At 47.8% G+C, this 17,811-nt stretch overlaps 1 protein-coding gene across 10 annotated transcripts in view; it reads left to right on the top strand.

Moving 5' to 3' along the window:
* FRMD5 (FERM domain containing 5) overlaps window positions 1–17,811 on the top strand; it is a 45,845-nt gene that overhangs the window by 15,608 nt on the left and 12,426 nt on the right. For 4 of the 10 annotated variants that reach the window (XM_039232804.1, XM_039232803.1, XM_039232807.1 and 1 more), the window contains 5 exons: window positions 1,352–1,475; window positions 4,495–4,582; window positions 12,846–12,934; window positions 15,931–16,015; window positions 16,616–16,707. In XM_039232804.1, coding sequence (XP_039088735.1) covers window positions 1,352–1,475; window positions 4,495–4,582; window positions 12,846–12,934; window positions 15,931–16,015; window positions 16,616–16,707 — 478 coding nt within the window. Of the gene's footprint in view, window positions 1–1,351; window positions 1,476–4,494; window positions 4,583–12,845; window positions 12,935–15,278; window positions 15,366–15,930; window positions 16,016–16,615; window positions 16,708–17,811 lie in introns of all 10 variants that reach the window. The other 6 variants (XM_039232809.1, XM_039232810.1, XM_039232808.1 and 3 more) reach the window with 4 other exon arrangements.

The raw sequence follows: 17,811 nt of genomic DNA, 5'->3' as shown, positions 1-17,811 counted from the left end.
AAAATCACCTAAAAGGCAACTCTAGAAGGTGCCTGCCAACTCTAAGCTACCCAGAGGAGCCCCTTTCATTTTTAAAGGAGAAAACTTGGTGTTAAGTGAGATTTTAAATTCTAGTATTTCCTTCAGTTTTACCCTGACAACATTGAATTTTTCTTTTCTTTTTTCCTTAAAAAAGTAATTGATGTCCAATATTGATGTTTACTACTTGGAGTTTTCTAAATAAAATCATAATAAATGACTTCATGGCTCAAGGTCACTCTGGACTATAGGCCCAGGGAAGCTTTTAGTCTCTTGGTGAGCAGTAGAAATTCCCAGGTAATTTGGAAGACACTATGAGTATATTTGTGTACAAGTACAATATTCAGCTGTGAGATGAGGGCACATTTTCCTCTTAATATTCATTCTTCCTTCAAGATTTCTCATGGGCCCTGGTTGTGGTTCTCACTAACAAAGGAGAAAGGACAAACACAAAGCAGCTGGCACTTCTTAACATATTTCCTCCTAACACAGGCACAATGTTCCCCATGGAGCACTTCCTGTGCAGAAGACTGGGTTCTGATCTGCTCTGTAGAGAGCGCCATGGGCCCACCGCACTACTCTCCGCAAAGCTCACTGATCTGAGATCCCGGCAGCTTTAGGGATGGACACTCTCTCTCCAAATGGTGGAGGAGAAACCATGCCCCATGCAGGAAGCTAGGAAATCACTCTTAGGACCTGGCATTCCAGAATTCAAAGACTAGTTTCAAACAGTCTTCCTACTCTGAGGTTCTCTCAGAGGGGCCTGACACATGGTCAGCCCTCAATGAATATTTACTCAAATGTACTCACCTGATTTGATTTGATTTTGACTGAGAGTGGAGTTCTGAGTTTGGGTTATGACTCATTTGTCAACGTGTCCCTACTAAAATCCTCAAAACTGAGACTTTAGACTTCTGATATGGCTCAGGCCCAAAAAGGCTCTCTCTTCCCGATCAAGTTCAGTTTCTTGTGCTGCCACCAAGAGCAATGATCTCAGTCCCTCTTCTCAAGGCTGAATGGATAAAGACTGTGATACAGGCTTCTGTTCTTCTATATTGGATATTTACTTGTGGTGACCACAGAATACAGGCTTGGCTCTGGTGTCTCTGCTTAGACTTGATATCAACCCAGGCTACGCACCTGGGAAAACAAAGGTGGGCATGGTCCTGAGGGGCACGCCCTCTGCCTGACTCACAGCCACGTTCAGGATCCACTGTTCTTTGGAAATGTGGTGTGTGCTTTGGCTTTTGCTCTATGTGTTCATCTCTTATTGCTTGACCAGTGCTGATTTACCTACCTCCACAACTGTTTTACTCTGCTTTCCTTTTGCAAGCGGAGATTGGGGATTATGACCCAGGGAAACACCCTGAAGGCTACAGCTCCAAATTCCAGTTTTTCCCAAAACATTCAGAGAAGCTGGAAAGGAAAATTGCTGAGATTCACAAGACAGAACTCAGGTATGTGACACTCAGTTGAGGCTCAGGACACTCTGTCCCCCACAGCCTGAGCACGCAAGCCCCGTGCCGCATCCTGACTCTGGGATGTGCCATTTTCAACATTGCAGTGACAGCACAACCCCAAACCCTATGGTGTAGGCTGAGGCCCAAGGTTGAGAGGGACATCATATTGTATGGAAAACAGAGAGGGATTGGCCTCTGAAAGGTATTCACTTCACTAAGATAAATGAAGAGACAGAGGAAGAAGCATGGACTGGGGAAAATGAAAAAAGGAAAAAAAACATTAAAAAAAAAACAAAAGAGAAAAAAGGTGAGAGGAGACATGTGAAACATGGGCAAGCCTCTGCCTTCAGTCTGTGACAGTGTGACAGGTGGCTTCTGGTTCAGGGAATGGGACTGTGCAGGGCTGGCCTAGTTCATAAACACTAAAGAGTGCCCTGAGAGCTCTTGGTTCAGGGACTGTGTCTTCAGCACTGCCTCACCCAACCCCACAGCCCTGCATAGAGGAAGGGGGCAGAGAAACACCTAGAAGCAGGGGGCTTGTCCTCCTCAGATTCTCTTAGTTTTTTCAGAATATGCCACATTTCATAAAGTAGCATTAATGTGTCCTTTCAACCACATGATATAGGATTCTCTACAAAGATTGATTTTTTAAAAAGCAACAATAGGGGGCGCCTGGGTGGCTCATTCGGTTAAGTGTCCGACTTCATCTCAGGTCAGGATCTGACGGTTGGTGGGTTCAAGTCGGGCTCTGTGCTGACAGCTCAGAGCCTGGAGCCTATATCAGACTCTGTATCTCCCTCTCTCTTTCTGACCCTCCCCTACTCATGCTGTCTCTCTCTCTTTCTCTCTCTCTCTTTCTAAGCATTAAAAAAAAATTTTTTTTTTAAAGCAACAATAGACTGTATGGGCTCTACTTTGTGTGGCATTCTGGAGCACTTATACCCCAAACTGATAAACTATAAATAAAAAGGCCATATACAATGCAACACTGCAAAATAAAATGTGCCACCTTATTAGTACACTTTTTAGAAAATTTTTACAATTTTTAGAAATCTTTTTAAATGTTTGTGTAATTACCTTTCTGGGGAAGGATAATGCCAAAGCGGGGGGTGGGGGGAGAAATTTCTAGTGTTAATATTAAGCTTAAACTAGTTCCTACCCTGACCCCCTGACGTCCCCCCCCAACCCAAAACACAAAATCTTCACCTACACTCAAAACAGTCTACCAACAGTTTTGTCCCCACAGCTTCCTTAGCCTTTGCAAGCAGACCACCTGCCTACAGTGTGTGGCAGGACTGGGAAACCTATCAGAGGTGGAATCCTAGGGGCTCCCCATCCTTCTCCCCCCACTCCATCCTTCTCCCCCCATCCTTCTCCAGGTGCTGGTGTGTCCTTCCCAAAGCAAGCCGGCTCCTCCCATCACTGTTAGGGAAACAGCGGCCCCTTGTGGTAAAAGTCAGAACAAACATGGACTTTTGAGAGGGCTTCTGGTTTGTTCAGAGACAACAGGGCTTTGCTGGGACAGCCTGGAGGCACTGCCAGCAGGGTTTTAGGAGGTGTCAGAGCAGTGGGGACAGTTGTCCAGAAACCTAGTAGGAGACAGGGGATCCCTCAGGAAACGATGCCCACTTTGAGGGCCCTGGAGCTTTAGCCCGACTCCAGGACTAGATGGAGCCCACAAGACCCTCCAGCTTCCAGACAGGGAATGAGGAAGCTCCCTGGAAGGGGCAGCGGTGCTCAGCTGCCCCTGTTGCCCAACCTTCTGCCTGCCACATAAACATTTCCCAGGTACCTTCTCCGTGCCTCAGGTGTGCTGGCAGATGTGGGAATCTGCAGTCAACATAATGCCTATTTGCACAGGCTGGCTGTGTCTCTGGCATGTAAAAGTGTGTTTCCTTCCTCCGACTCTAACATGAGTTCCTGGAGGGCCCAGACTATGTGTTGTATTTCTTGGTAGATTTTACACAGACAGACTGGAGACTCACACATAAATGTGCTGATTGATTGACACCCATCCAGAGGGACACTAGGCGGAATCTGGCCTGCTTCTCCTTGTCTTCCTGCACTGACCCATATTATTCGAGACAAATAATGAACTTAGACTTGAGCAACTTTCAGTCCCGCCCACCAGCCTTCGCTGTTGACTTGACAAACTGCCCACCCCTCCTCACAGTGAAACTTAATCTGCAGGAGTGTGTCTGCTCCACCAGGGCTCCGGGCCCTGAGGGGGCCTGAGGAGACACTGACCTGTTCTGTGTGGAGCTCATGAAAGCACGTGCTCACAAGGCAGCTGGGAAGGGAATGATGCTAGAGAACCCTTCTTCAGATGGCTGGGCACCAGAGCTGCCTTCTTTCTTTCACAGTCATCACCCCATGGACAGACAGCACTGTTGTGGAATCTGGGGAGCTCAGCACTGTCTCCTGCTGGGTCTTTTCACCCTCCATTCCCATGTTCCCTGCTGGTAAAGGAAGAGGGTTGGGCGGCACCTGCAAGATATACAGGCCCCTGCTTTGTATTTCAGTCTCAGTTAGACCACAGACAAGAAACCCATGGCCAGCAGTCAGCTTACAAGTATGTTTTGTTTGCCTCCAGGGTATTTAAAATTGTGAAATACTACATAAAAATCAGTATTCCTGACGACTCTCTGAAAAGCACATCCAGTGGTGCTGGGCCCTGCATTCCCACAGGACTACAGTAGAGCCAAGGAGTAGCTGCCCTCCTTAGATGGGGTAGCACTTCCCAGTTTGCCATAGTCCCCCCAACACCCCCACTCCCTCCTGTACACACTCGTCCCGGCCTGTGTCATTCATTATGTAGCCAGCCTCAGTCTGCAGACATCTGAGTTTCTGACCCCAGACAGGAGTCTCTGAAGTTGGTACTGGAACAGGGCAGGGAGAACACTCTATGGGAACCTTGGGCTGTAAGACTTACCCTGAGCTCTTCTTAATGGAAAGTTTACCTCAGGAATCTATGAGAACAGGAAACCCTGAAATCATCTCATTTCCTTTATTCCAGTGGTCAAACACCAGCAACATCAGAGCTGAACTTTTTAAGAAAAGCACAGACATTGGAGACGTATGGAGTGGACCCTCATCCGTGTAAGGTAAGACCTCTGTGGTCGGAGACAGCACTGACCTTGCCTCCTCCAGAGGGCAACAGGCAGGAAAGGAGCACATGCCTGTGCCATCCATCTGCAGGATCTGGTCGATCGGCTCTTTTAGTGACAGATGCTAGAAAGAAAAAAATGTATCATCTCTTGAAAACTCCCCTGGCTTCCATGCTGCATAATTTTGTGGTGCCACATCAATGTCAGAGGGTCCCAGGCAAAGTCAATCTAAATAACAAATCCAAAGCTGGGACCCCACTTTGGCAGCAGTGGGTAATTTGGTGGAAATGAAGAGAGGAGTGTGGAAGGCCCCCCACAGGGAATGATCAGAGGCCGCTCAGTGGACTGCCCACCCTTCCCTGACCTGTAATCTAGTTTCTTTCCAAGAGTGGGTTTTATTGACTGCAGCAGTGTAACTCACTGTGCGGAACTGCAGTGGAGTCGCATTTAATTCCATTATTCGCCTGGGAGGGTGAGACAGGAACCAGCCAGGGAGGCTCTGCCCAGAGGAAACCTCTGTAATTGCTCACATGTGTCTGGCATTTTGGAGAAGAGCTTAAGCAGCCACAGTCACTGTGGAGAAGAGCTGAGACACATGGCCTCTTCTCTCTCGATGGCTGTGTCCCCTCCACTTTATCTCCACCTCCTAGTTGGTTTGACACTCTCATCTTTGCCTCTGTGTCTCCGGATTTTTGCCTCTCTCTTTCTGTTACTGGAGAGGCACCAGTACTACCAGATTCTCAAACTGATCTGAGGGAGCCAGTATCCCATGGGAGCAGGTGGACGTTGACCTTTTCTTCCTAACAGGTGAGGGGACACTAGAAGTTTCCAACAAAAATTAAAAGAACAGAATAGAAAGCAAGGAACCCAATGATGTAGGGGCAGAATTGCATTTCCCTTGGCCTCTTGGTAAGGTGATGGTGACTTGTTCTTACATAGGATTTGATGCTGAAACTTCAAATACGAACTTTTAGAACATCCTGGTAACTTAGAAACCCTGGTCACCTTTCCCACCCCCCCGAGTTCCCTACCCACCAGCACAGCCTACTTCCAGATAACTCCCGTGTTCTTGGGGGCAAGCACTGTCAGAAAACACATTCATGCCTGTTTGTACCAAAACAAAACAAAACAAAACAAAAAAAACCATATGGTTATATTTATAAATGAATTAGCAAAGCTTCCTAAATATTGCCATTGCATGACAGATGTAGCTTAACCTCCATTAATTGCTCAGATAGTATCGGTAGGGGGCCTGCATAGGACTGAAGAGAGCTGCAGAGTCAGCTGACCTTGGCTCCAGCAATGATCTCTTTCTGAGGCCTTTAAAGGCTTCTCTGAGCCTTGCTTTCCTCACCTGTGTGAAAGTACACAGACAGCAGGTACTCAGTGACTGTGCTTCACAAACTGCTGAGTCACTTCAGGACCTTAAAATCCATAGGGGCCTAGAGACAGCTGTCTGTCTCTAGGTGCCAGGTCACCTCCAAACCTGCCCAGGCCCCTTGAGGCCACACAGGGCACCCATCTTTTCAGAGATGAGTCCTTGGGTGAGGATGACATCTGACAGCAGAGAATGGGCAGATAGATGGTAGACAGTGAACCTGAGCACAACTGAGCAGAGGTGGGTGGGATTCTCCACTGTTGCCTGTGGGTCTGGAAGCTACAGTGGCAGCCAGTCTGGTGTCTAGCCCAAGTCCATGTGCACCATAGGACTCTGGGGCTCCTGGCTCAGCCCCATCTTTGCTGAGTTTGTCCTTTATTGAACACACAGGCTGAAGAGGCTGCAGGAAGGAACCCCTATTAATGCCAGGCATTGTGTGAGGCCCAATCCCTCACATCATTCCATCCCCACAGCATCAACTCCTAGAAGGAAGGAGAGAAGAAACATTTGTGGCATACCTTCCATGGTGGACCCCCTGGAATCCTTTCACATTATATTCTCCTTTAATCCTCATGTCAGCCCTGGGAGATGGATATTACTCCTCCTGGCTTATAAAGTAAGAAGATGAAAGCTCCAGGCGGCCGCAGTTTACAAGGCCCTGAGCAGTAGAATAAGAATTCGAACTCAAGTCACTTCCCCTTTGTTTTGTACCTAGAAGGAACAGAAGCCCCCAGGAGACTCTCTCTGGGGAGATGGTGGGCATGATCCCTTCCAGTCCCTAGTTCCCAGGCCCTACACCTCTTGCTCACCCAAGCCAGGGCCCTGCTGCAGACCCCACACATGGCCCCTCAGCTCATCTCTACTGAGCTGAAGTTCACGCTGTCTTCAGCCCTGCTGAACTAGGACGATTCAGGAGCCTTTACTCTTGTCATTAAGTAGGGTTACTTTGGTGATATGCTACTAGGCACTCGCCTTAATGTTGCTACAAGGAGATCTGAAATAAGCTGGAGCACTAGGTGTAATAAATACCAATGATTTCTATTAACAGAGAGGCAATTACTGGGCCCAGGGAATCTGGGGCACACAGCCCTAGGGAGGACAGAAGAAGAGGAATCGTTTTGATAATTAAATGAGAGCAGAACAAGGCTTCATCTGGGCTCTGTTCTCCTGGACTGATTAAGAGGCTGCTGCTCTTCCTGTCCATACTGATGGTTTCTTTCTGCCCAAATTGTCCTTGTCTGGCCCTGGGACCAGGAAGACGAGATCCTACCAATGTTAGGTAGGACAGGCAGAGGTCTCCAGCAGCAGGCTGGCTTACAGTAATATCCAGGCTCTGAACTTGCACATGCTGTCCTGAGCTCTCTCCATCTCCCCTCAGCTCCCATCTCCTGACAGGAGCCCCGAGCAGACGAAGCCTACAGCTGCTGGAGCAGGAGACTGGCGCAAACCCCTGGCAGCACAGTGCTGCCTTTGTTCCCCAGCTCTCCAGCCTCAGCTACCATCTTGTTCCTTCCTGGGGCTCCTGGGACTGGTTGTTTCCCCTGGATCTCCTGTAGGCTCAGATTGTGGCTTCTTACCCTGTTGAGGTTTATGGAGTGGCCAGACCCATCACAGACACCCAGCCGTACCCAGACTTATCATGAGTCATGTAGGTGCCATCCACTGCGAGCTGCACGTGCCAGGCACTTACATATACCATCTCATTTCATCTTTATAACACTGCCAAGATGATGTTCTTGTCCTCAAGATAAGAACACTGAGACTCTGAGGGACCAACTAACATGTTCAGAGTTACTGGTAACGGCAGTACTCAGACTCAAACCCAGAGTTGTCTCTCAGTGCTGTGCTTTTTCAGTTACCATTCCTAGTCTTCCTTCTGGGGAGATGGCATTTATTAAGGAAAAAAGCAGGACTCATTACCAACTCCGAAATAGAGAGGACCTATGGCACTACTGAAATCACCATAGAAAAATTTAATGTAAGGTCACCAAGTGGCTTTATGTCTGTTCTGTACAGACCAGGAAAAAATTGATTTCAGCAGGATGTAGGTTAGAGCAACCATACAAATAAAATTAGTGTCATTCCTCTGATCCCTTAAAATCAGCTTTCTAAATAAAAGCCCTTCCCCATCTTGACAAGTTGCCCCTGACCTCAGAGAAATAGAATAAAGAAGGATTGGTGATGACTCACTCTCATCCCCAAGTGGGCCCCTCTTGGCTGCACAGTGCAGAGAACGGTGGGCTTACTGCTGAGATGAAGAACTTGACTAAAGCCACTTACGTGGCAAGTATATTCCAAGATTTACATTTCTGATCTTTCACGGGGTGCTGCCAAGGCTCTTACAGGGCTGCCTCCTAATTTCCATTCTATCTAGTTTCTTGTCCCCACATTTAAGTATATTGAAACTGTGTGATTTTCATGACTGATTTAATGTAAGGTTCCTAGCTATGAGCTTTCAGGGATGGGCATAAGTGTGTGGAAGACCATTAGGAATCTTCTTCCCTAAGGTTTTTAAAATAAAGACTTTATCCACTTACACTGAATTAGTTTAGGTTACAGAGGGGAATGGATGATGTCAAAGGGATGCCCTGGTTCTGACTCATACCTAGGATGTCCTCTGGGGCAGCAGCAGGCAGAAGGCAACTTCATTGTATCCAGAGGTGGAACCCATGGGGACTGGGCAAAGGTGGGCAGAGCAATCATCTTAGGGGGAGCCTTTGATGACATCAAACTGATGCAGGTCGAGTTTAATGGTGGTTTCTACTTGAACATGTGAAACGACTCTCTACAAATCCAGCCCCTCCAAGAAAAACCAACATTGGCCATGTTTTGGCAGTAAGTCATTTAGGCCATCACCCTAAAATCAGATAGAAGGAGTATTTCCTAAAGTATGTATTATGGCCATTTGAGAAATGAGGAAATTGAGGCTTAGAGAAGTTAAGTCACAGAGCAAAGAAGCAGGGTTAGAGTCCTAAACCAATAATGAAGCTCTTTCCACAAGGATGAAAAACTGAAAGTGATTCTTGTACCTCACAACTGCAGAAGTAAACCAAATACTTTAGACCATTATCTGATGTAGAATGGGACCAGCAAGATCTGTGTGGCTGTCAAGACCTGATTTTTTATTCCACCTCTCAGATCCATTAATGTTCAGTCCTGTGGGTACTGATCTCATCAGGATGGGAAGAGAACAAAGAGGAAAGATAGGCTCCAGCTTGATAAGATGGAAGATCTGAGGAACAGGTTACCGCTTCCTGTGTCATGTCTCTCCCATCCTCAATTCTTTCTCTTCTTGTCATGTAACTTGTCCTTTTGCCCACACATCCCACGGGCAGGCTCCCAACGAGAATGACATGTTAGATGGAAGAAACTGGGAAGGTTCCAGAGGTGTCTACGTGGCTGCCTGTTTGTGTTTTTTTAATGCTAGTAGATGTGAGGCTTCTCTCTGTAATTTCAAGTCCTGCTCCTCACATGCCAGAGACAAGCAGCAAACCTTCCAGATGCCCAGGCCTCTGTGGACACCCAGGTGCCCAGCTTTGCATCCACAACGTTGCATTGGAAGCAGTTTGGAAAACTGATCTCTCCATGTGAGAGACTGGATTGGGATTGCTCAAGGTGCTATTATTACTTCCTGGAATGACGTGGCATCTATTTGGGGTTTATTCTCAGTTTGCTCCCTGTTCTAAATCAGTCAGCCTGGTCAGGAGAGGCAATTCCCCTTTAACTCCGACACCTGCCTTCACCCAGAGGCCAGCCCGGAGGTGTCTGGAATGGTGCAGATGGACAGTGCCAACAGCCAGTGCTGCCCAGCTAGTGGGAGGACGCACTCTACCCTGTGCTGTGTCCAGAGAGCCTGTCCCTGGGATGACCCTCATGAATCTGTCACAGCCTGTCTCCTTCCTCCTCTGCCTATTTCACTTTTACCCCGAATCCCAAATGTATCACCCAAATCCCCCTTCTCCATGGGACCCCAACAATGAGTGACTTCTCTCTTTCTGCCCCAACTTCCCACACCCTCGTTTCTTTTTTTTTTAATGTTTTTTTTTTTTCTAGGAGAGAGAGAGAGAGACAGCGTGAGCAGGGGAGGGTCAGAGAGAGAGGGAGTCACAGACTGAAACAGGCTCCAGGCTCTGAGCCGGCAGTCAGCACAGAGCCCGATGCGGGGCTCGAACCCCTGAACCGCGAGATCATGACCTAAGCGAAAGTCGGACGCTTAACCGACTAAGCCACCCAGGCGCCCCCCCACACCCTCGTTTCTTAACTAGCAAAATTTAAATCCATCAGCATCAGGAAAAATACTAAAATACTACATTTAAAGAAAAAAAAGATTCTGTATTAACAGCACCAAACTCATATTAACAACAATGCTCCCCGTAGCATGTAGTGAGTGCCTGCTAAGCACAACCTAAGATGTTGATAATATTCTCAACCCTAATTTTGCAACGAGGAATGTGAAACACAGAGAAATGAAGGGATAGGTAGTGAGTGGCCAAGACAGAGCCAGAGCCTGAGCCTGTGTGGCCTGACACAAGGCCCATGACACTGTGGTCACAACACAGGTCCTCCTCTGCCCTGTTGCCCACAGGGGTCAGGGGTGCAAGAAGCAGGTGGAGGCCCTTCCCTTCCCTACTCTTTACCCATTATTTCTAGCTGCCCACAGTCCTCTGCTGACCTGACCCTTTCTTTCCATCCTTCCACCTATTCTTACTAGGCCTTTCCTCTCTGTCAGACACTGTTAAGACGCCCTCCCGACCTCCGCTGCACCTGTGCCTTCCCTTGTTGTTGCCCCTGTGTGTACTCCCTCCCCCACCCCCCCACCGCCCAGGCCCTCTGGCCCACCTCCTTGTCTTACCCATTCATCCGATAAACATTTCCTGCAGGCCTGTCCTGTGAATACAAATAAGTCAAGACGTCTACCCTCAAGTGTTTGTCTTTCTGAGCCTGCAGTTCCCAGACTTCCTTGGGTCCTGCACAGTGGGCAGAAGGCCTCCCAGTGCCCCCCCTCTGTCGGAGGCAGACAGCCTTCCCTCACCATGTCTGGGTTAGTGTGGGTACCCCAGCCAGGGAGCGTGTTTTTGTGCAGTGCTGGCATTTAGATATTAATAACCACCACCAAGCACTGATGACAAGCAGGAGGAAAACCAGCCCCGTGGCTTCACAGTATCTCCATTCAGGTTATTTTTAAACAGCTTTTTGCTGTTGCGCCTGGGTTGAAGGACATTGTGCTTGCGGCCAAGTGTTGGGGTCATGAAAGACCCTGAGGAAAGGACAATAATAACAATACATTAATTGCAAATGTTTGCAAATGTTTACAAAACATATACTTAGTTTATTCCCAGGGCCCAAGTGTTCACACCTGGAACCTTGGCTCTAAGAGTTTTAAGACAAAACTGCATTTCTTCCTCAGATCAAGGTTCATGGGGCCCTGCAGAGACCCCGCTGTTCTTATTCTTAGATCTGATCAGACTGAAGATGTGTGCCAGGAAGCCAAAACTTGAAGGTGGGAAAAACTAGGAGCCTGACAGCCACAGCCCCCACTTGGATGCCTCACACTAGGTGCCTGACCCTGACCCCATGGCACCATGGAAGCCATACCCTACATGCACTTGTGACCAACGTCCTGGCATAATTTTCTGGCCACTTGAGCACATTCACGCCCTGACAGAGCAGTTTCTTCCCTGAGGCCCCTGTCACGAAGGAAGTTCCTCGGAGAGAACTCAACCCATCAGCCTGCTTTCTGCACCCCATGCCAACCAGGCCCTGAGGGAGCTCATTTCCCACGTGAGGGAGCTATGACCTACAGCTTCTCCCCTCTTGGCTCAGCAGAACCTCAAGCCCAGTATTAACCAACCGATAGTAACCAGTGGCCAGGAGGCTTCTTTGATGATTCAGGCACCACAGGACTGACAGTAGCTATTCACCTTAGCTGCTTGCTTCTTATCTTTTTTTCAGCAAAACTTTTTGAGGGAGCCCAGTGTGTGGGGCCATTGTAATAATAACCGCCATTCATTATCTCTCTCTGATAACAGCTTTTTTGAGATGTAATTCACATATGGTAAAATTCATCCTTTTAAAATGTGTAATGCAGTAGTTTTAGTTTTAGTAACAGAGTTATGCAACTACCACCACTATCTAACTTTAAAACATTTTCATCTCCCAGAAAAGAAACCTGTATCTATTAGCTGTCACTCCCTATCTATCTCCCCTTCCCCACAGCCCTGGAAACCAGTAATCTTTTGTCCCTATGGTTGTACCCGTTCTGTACATTTCATATACATGAAATCCTACAACATGTGACCTTTGTGCCTGGCTTCTTTTACTTAGCACAATGTTTTTGAGGTTCACCCATGTTATAGCAGGTATCAGTACTGCATCCCTTCTTACTGCTGAATAATATCCCACTGTATGGATACACTACACTTTCTATCATTTATCAGTTGATGGACATTTAGATTGTTTCCCACTTTTTGGCTGCTATGAATAATCTGCCATGAGCATTCACATCCACGTTTCTGTGTGAACGTGTGTTTTTAGTTATCTTGGGCAACTAGGAGTGGAACTTGCTGGTTCATATAATAACTCTTTTTAACAATCTGAAGACCTTCCAAACTGCTTTCCGAAGTGACTATACCATTTTACAATGTGTGAGGGTTTGCCATTCTCTTTGGATGTTCACAGCAGCCTTCTAAGATTGGTTACAACCTACAATTAAAGCCGCTGAGGCTTAGGGAAAGTAAGTAGCCTGCCTGTTATGTCCAAGTGCCCTTCCCTCTGTGACCTACTGCCAAGCATTAACCCTGTATCACTGACGAGCAACTTCATTTCTTGCCCTTACACCTATATGCCTATGTCACTCTGATAAGAGGTCTTTCTTTGTTGCAGGATGTGTCAGGAAATGCTGCATTTCTGGCCTTCACTCCTTTCGGGTTTGTCGTTCTGCAAGGAAACAAGAGGGTCCACTTCATTAAATGGTGAGTATCTTCATTTCCAAAACAGGCTTTTTATACCTCACCAACTGGGGAGGGCTATGGTTCCCACGTCCTTTGTCTGTGATTGGGCAGTTATGGTTCTGAGCCCTTTCCAAAGCCTTGCATTCATAATGATAAGTGATCGAGGTAGTGGTCTCTGCCTAGGGATCCTGTTCTTCCAAAGGGGTGTTCCTGAGAGCCAACAGCTTCTCCAGAGACATAGTGTGGAGGGTTGATTTCTGGGTAAGATGAAAGACCTGGGGCTGCAGCCAGTGTTAGGGAAGCAAAAATCCTTGGGACTGTACCCCACTGAGGGCCATAGCATCTGCATGGGTGCTTATTCCCTTACCCACTGGCCTAACGAAGGAGGGGCTTAACCCTGGGCAGATACATGTTATCCTGTGGCTCTGGCAAAACACCCTCCTCGGGCCAACCCCCACTTTGGGCACTGCCTGCACAAGCACAGATGCTGCCCTGTCTCCCTGTCCCTCTTTAGGCCTTAGGTGTCTTCAGCTTCCAGGAGTCACATCCCCACCCTTGCTCCCCTCTCCCTTCCTCCATTCCCATTTCTAGCAGGCAAGAGCCACTACCTCAGCTGAAGCTACTCTGAACTGCTTCCTCTCCACCCTGTCAGTTCAGGGTCTATTCTAGACGGGAGCCGATGCAGCACAGACTGGCTTATTGATGGACATCTGGCTCTCCTGGAGTCCCTTTTTCTGGACCATGCAAACATCTTTAAGCTTCATCAGAACATGCTGTATGTTCTACTAAGTCCCCGTGATTTCTGGACCTTTTTGACCTTAGACTGGCAAGTATAAGCTGGCCAACTCCTCGCATGGGCTTGGACAAATGGCTTACCTTACCCAACAAAACTCAGCTGCGGAAGCTTGCTCAGGTCTTCATTCCTTTGCCTTCTCCAGAAGAGCTGATGGGAAATCTGAGGACAAAGCTGCTTCCCAGCAAGCTTTCTGGTGGGGGTGCTATAGGGTGTCTTCTTGTGACCTCTTGAGCTCCCCCACTGAGCTTGTGGACAAACACCACCTTTCCAACCCTATTGCTCTTGTGCAGACTGGCAATATGATCATCAACCAGAGTGCTAATGAAACTCTTCCCCGCCCCCCGCCAGATATGACCACCCAGGTCCCATCCCCCAGGAAACAGCCATTTCACAAGGCAGGCTGCTGCACTGAGTAACAGGGTACACCCCAACACATCTGTGTGCTAGGCCTTCTGAAGCTGGCCCACTCACTGTGCTCTCTGGGTGACAATGGTAAGGGATTGGGGTCCAACAAAATACTCTTCATAAAAAGACAATGAGTAGGGTCAGGGCACCACTCTCCTAGTGAGCCCTTGCTTCCTGGAGATAGCTGGGTTGTCTGATGTTCCTTAGATGGCCTAGATCCTGGCCTACTCTCTGACCAGGCTGCCTGTCTCATAAGGTTCCTGGTAGGGGGCATGTGTAGCTAGAAACAAGTAAGACACACCTATTCAGGGACCTGCAGTCCCTAAAGTATCCTTCTCCACCCAGAAGTTCTGATGCTCACCTGATGCTCCCACAAACTTTTCATTCTGTGGCTTCTCTCACATTATACTTCTTCAGGAAGTCTGCTTTTCATTGTGTCTCAACTTTAAATAATAGATGTAAAACCCAACCTCACTTCCAACAGAAACTCTCCTAATTTCCTATCTTGCTTGTTGAAGCCTAGATGATTGGTATGTTCCTTTCCATATTAATCAACTGATATTTACTGTATTCTGTATGTGTATGAGGGAGACTGATTGATTGGGAGGGAAATCAAACAAGGAAGGAATACTACGTGCTTGTATTAGCTCAGAACTCGTGGTCAGAGTTGTGAGCTCTCATCCTTACCCAGCCACAATTTCCAGGAAACAAGTGACCTTCCTCTGTCCCCTGACTTTTGCCCAGTAATAAATTGGTTACCTGCTTCTCACTACTTTTCTGCTACTTCCTAGGAAGTTCAGGAAATCTCCCTAGAAATTGCAAAGAGGAGGAACCCAAATGGAGGCAGATAGGCCTGATAAGACCTCCTTGGGGGTCCCAGTTAGGTACAAAAATAAGAACTCCACCCCCAGTGAGATGGGAGGGCCTTCAGGCTCGAAAGGGCAGCTGTGTCAGGCAAATGGAAGGGAAGTAAGGAGTCACCAATGCTAAGGCCTAGTTCTCTGGCTCTCAGGGACATCCACCTAAGACCCCAGTCCTTTTTCCATTTTGTAAATGTAACCAAGGCTGAGAGCAGTATGTGAAGGTGAGGTCTAAGCTGTGCCATGTACAGTAACCATGTCACTTCTTCTGATTTGTGTTTGTCCCGCGGGTGACGTACCCCAGTATCCTGTTTGCCTCTTTTACTGCAGCCATTCACTGGGCTGGTGGCTTCAAGGATTTTTCTACAAAAACCCCTAAGCCCCTTTCCTGGTCAGTACGCTGCATGACTGTTCCATGTAATCTGTTCTCTCTCTTTGGTATGTTGCCCTGCCCCCTCCCTGAGATCGTTTGACATTTGTTTGCATTAAACTGCATTTTCCATCCAGTGGCACAGTCACCTGAAAGACTCAACTCCCTCAGAACCTGGTTGCGTTGTTTTTCATTATTTGCTGTATCTTGAACTTTGGCCTCATCAGCTACCTGTGGCATCTTACATTTGACAGTCCCATCCAGATAATGCACCTGCATTTTGAACCAATTCCTGAAATGGCCCAGGACCACTCAACCTAGACTCACTGCCCATGCAAACATTTCCCTTTTACAGCCACTGTTGATGAGCCCGAAATCCTCCTATCACCCTATTATTATGGTGTGATTGACCAGAAAACTGTGGATTGAACTGTTTCAGCAACTGTTCTCTAAAGCCACTGCGCTGCTGTCTTGTTTCAGTTCTAATTTTGGCTAAAACTGTGTCTGTGCCTGGAGCCCCTTCCAGTCAGGGTGGGCTGTGCATCTACAAGACTTAGCTGTGAACAAGCACCTCACAAGATGACAGGTGTTCTCTTTGTGCTTGTAGGAATGAGGTGACCAAGCTGAAATTTGAAGGGAAGACTTTCTATTTATACGTAAGTCAGAAAGAGGTAAGTGCTGGCTTCTCTCTCTTCAGGGAGGGCTGGGGCACTGGGTGGTTCCAGATGGCCAGGGCTGAACCAAAGTGGTGTATCCAGGTTAGAACTAAGCCACCTGAATGAGAAGCCAAGACCTGGAGGTGAGGGATGGAGAAATGGCAAGGTCCTGAAGTCCAGACTTCCTCGGGGATGCTAGTGACACCCAGAGGTCCCATACCTCCAAGAAATGCAGACTCTGAAAGATTCTTTTGCTTCTGTAGGAGCATTCCAAGATAACAAATTTTTAAAAGGAAGTAGAAAATGCAGATGACAGGAGCACTTTCTCTGGTGAGGGCTCTCTTGGTCTTCAGTCTGTGACAGCTGAGGCTTACTGTGATTGGACCTGCCAGGTGTGAACTTACTCTCTAAACTGAGCTCTGTCCCAGCGGGTCCTGCAGGCCTTCTCTTCCAAGTAGCCAGCCGCCAGGCAGCCCCTTCCCCTATCTGAAACCTCTTCCTGCCCTCAGACAGCCGGGGAGCCCTCAGACAGCCCAGGGGTCAGTGTCCTGGCCTACTTCACCCTTCGCTTCTCCATCTGCGCTCAGCTGTTTCTATGTGGGATTTTTTTTGTAGGAAAAGAAAATTATTCTCACATATTTTGCTCCAACCCCAGAAGCCTGCAAGCACCTCTGGAAATGTGGAATCGAGAACCAAGCCTTCTACAAGTGAGTGGACACATGTGATGGGGACTATCTTATCAGAGCCAGAGTCATAAAAGCTACATTTTAGAGGAATGATAGGCAGGAAAGTTTGAGAAACACTGAGAAAGGAGACATAAAATGGCAAGGCTGGCCTTCTTAATAAAACTCAGACCCTTTCTGGATGTCTATACTCCTTGGATGGACATAGCTGAGGTCTAGGAATGTGTTTCAGCAGAGATGCCCAAGGAGTCCACCTTGTGATGTCTTTGGACAACCCCCAGTGACAAAGCGGTGAGGGGTCTTTCAGGGCAAGGCTTGGGCCAAAAGTAGCCCACGGGTACCTGACCTGAATCAAGTTGGCCCTGCAGAGCCATTCAGAGCCCTAGGAGGCCCAGAGTACAACAGCTTCATGGAGGAGCAGGCGCAACCCAGAGCAGTTCCCTAAGCCTTGGGGAGCCTCTGGGGTTTGTGCCCCACTGGGTGCCCTAGTGCTGAGCTGGGGTTGATGCCAGCCCCTCCTAGTGTGTCACTGCTGGAGGTAGTGCCAGTGACAGAACAAGTGCCCAGGAGCCTGAGTGGGGGTAGCTGGAAGAGGGGCAAGGACTTGTCTGTTAGTGAAAAGCCAGCTTTTGGGCAAAGGCAAGAATTTTTATTATCATGGGATTTGTAAAGTATATGAGGTTTCTGTGCTATTTTCTTTGATTAAGAAAGTGGTTACAAAGGCATTAGGGAACAGATAAATAGTCCATTGAAAAACTGGGGTGATGCCAGATAAAAGTATGTTTCACTAAAACCCTTGGTCTTGTTTTAAAAATAGAATGCAATGATTTATGCTTTAATAAGTTAGATCTTAATCAGGACAACATAAGACAGAGTTTGTGGTATATTCTGCCTCTGACAAGCCATAGTTCTCCCTCCAGTAACCTCCAGGACCCTGAAGAGAGCAGAACTGCTCTGAGCTAAAGGGACACCATCCTCCTCCCCAGGGAAAAGATGTTGCTGCCGGCTGGCTGCTATGGGCTGCACGCTGGCAGAACTGGGCCTCCCTCATCTAGGGCCAGAGCTCCAGAGGCTGTTTCTTGGGCAGGCTTTCTGAACTGCTTAATAATTTCTATGCATTTGATACCA

The sequence above is a fragment of the Hyaena hyaena genome, unplaced genomic scaffold, assembly GCF_003009895.1.
Source record: "Hyaena hyaena isolate Hyena2069 unplaced genomic scaffold, ASM300989v1 scaffold_70, whole genome shotgun sequence".
Taxonomy (NCBI): domain Eukaryota; kingdom Metazoa; phylum Chordata; class Mammalia; order Carnivora; family Hyaenidae; genus Hyaena; species Hyaena hyaena.
This window is presented reverse-complemented; position numbering and strand designations above follow the sequence as displayed.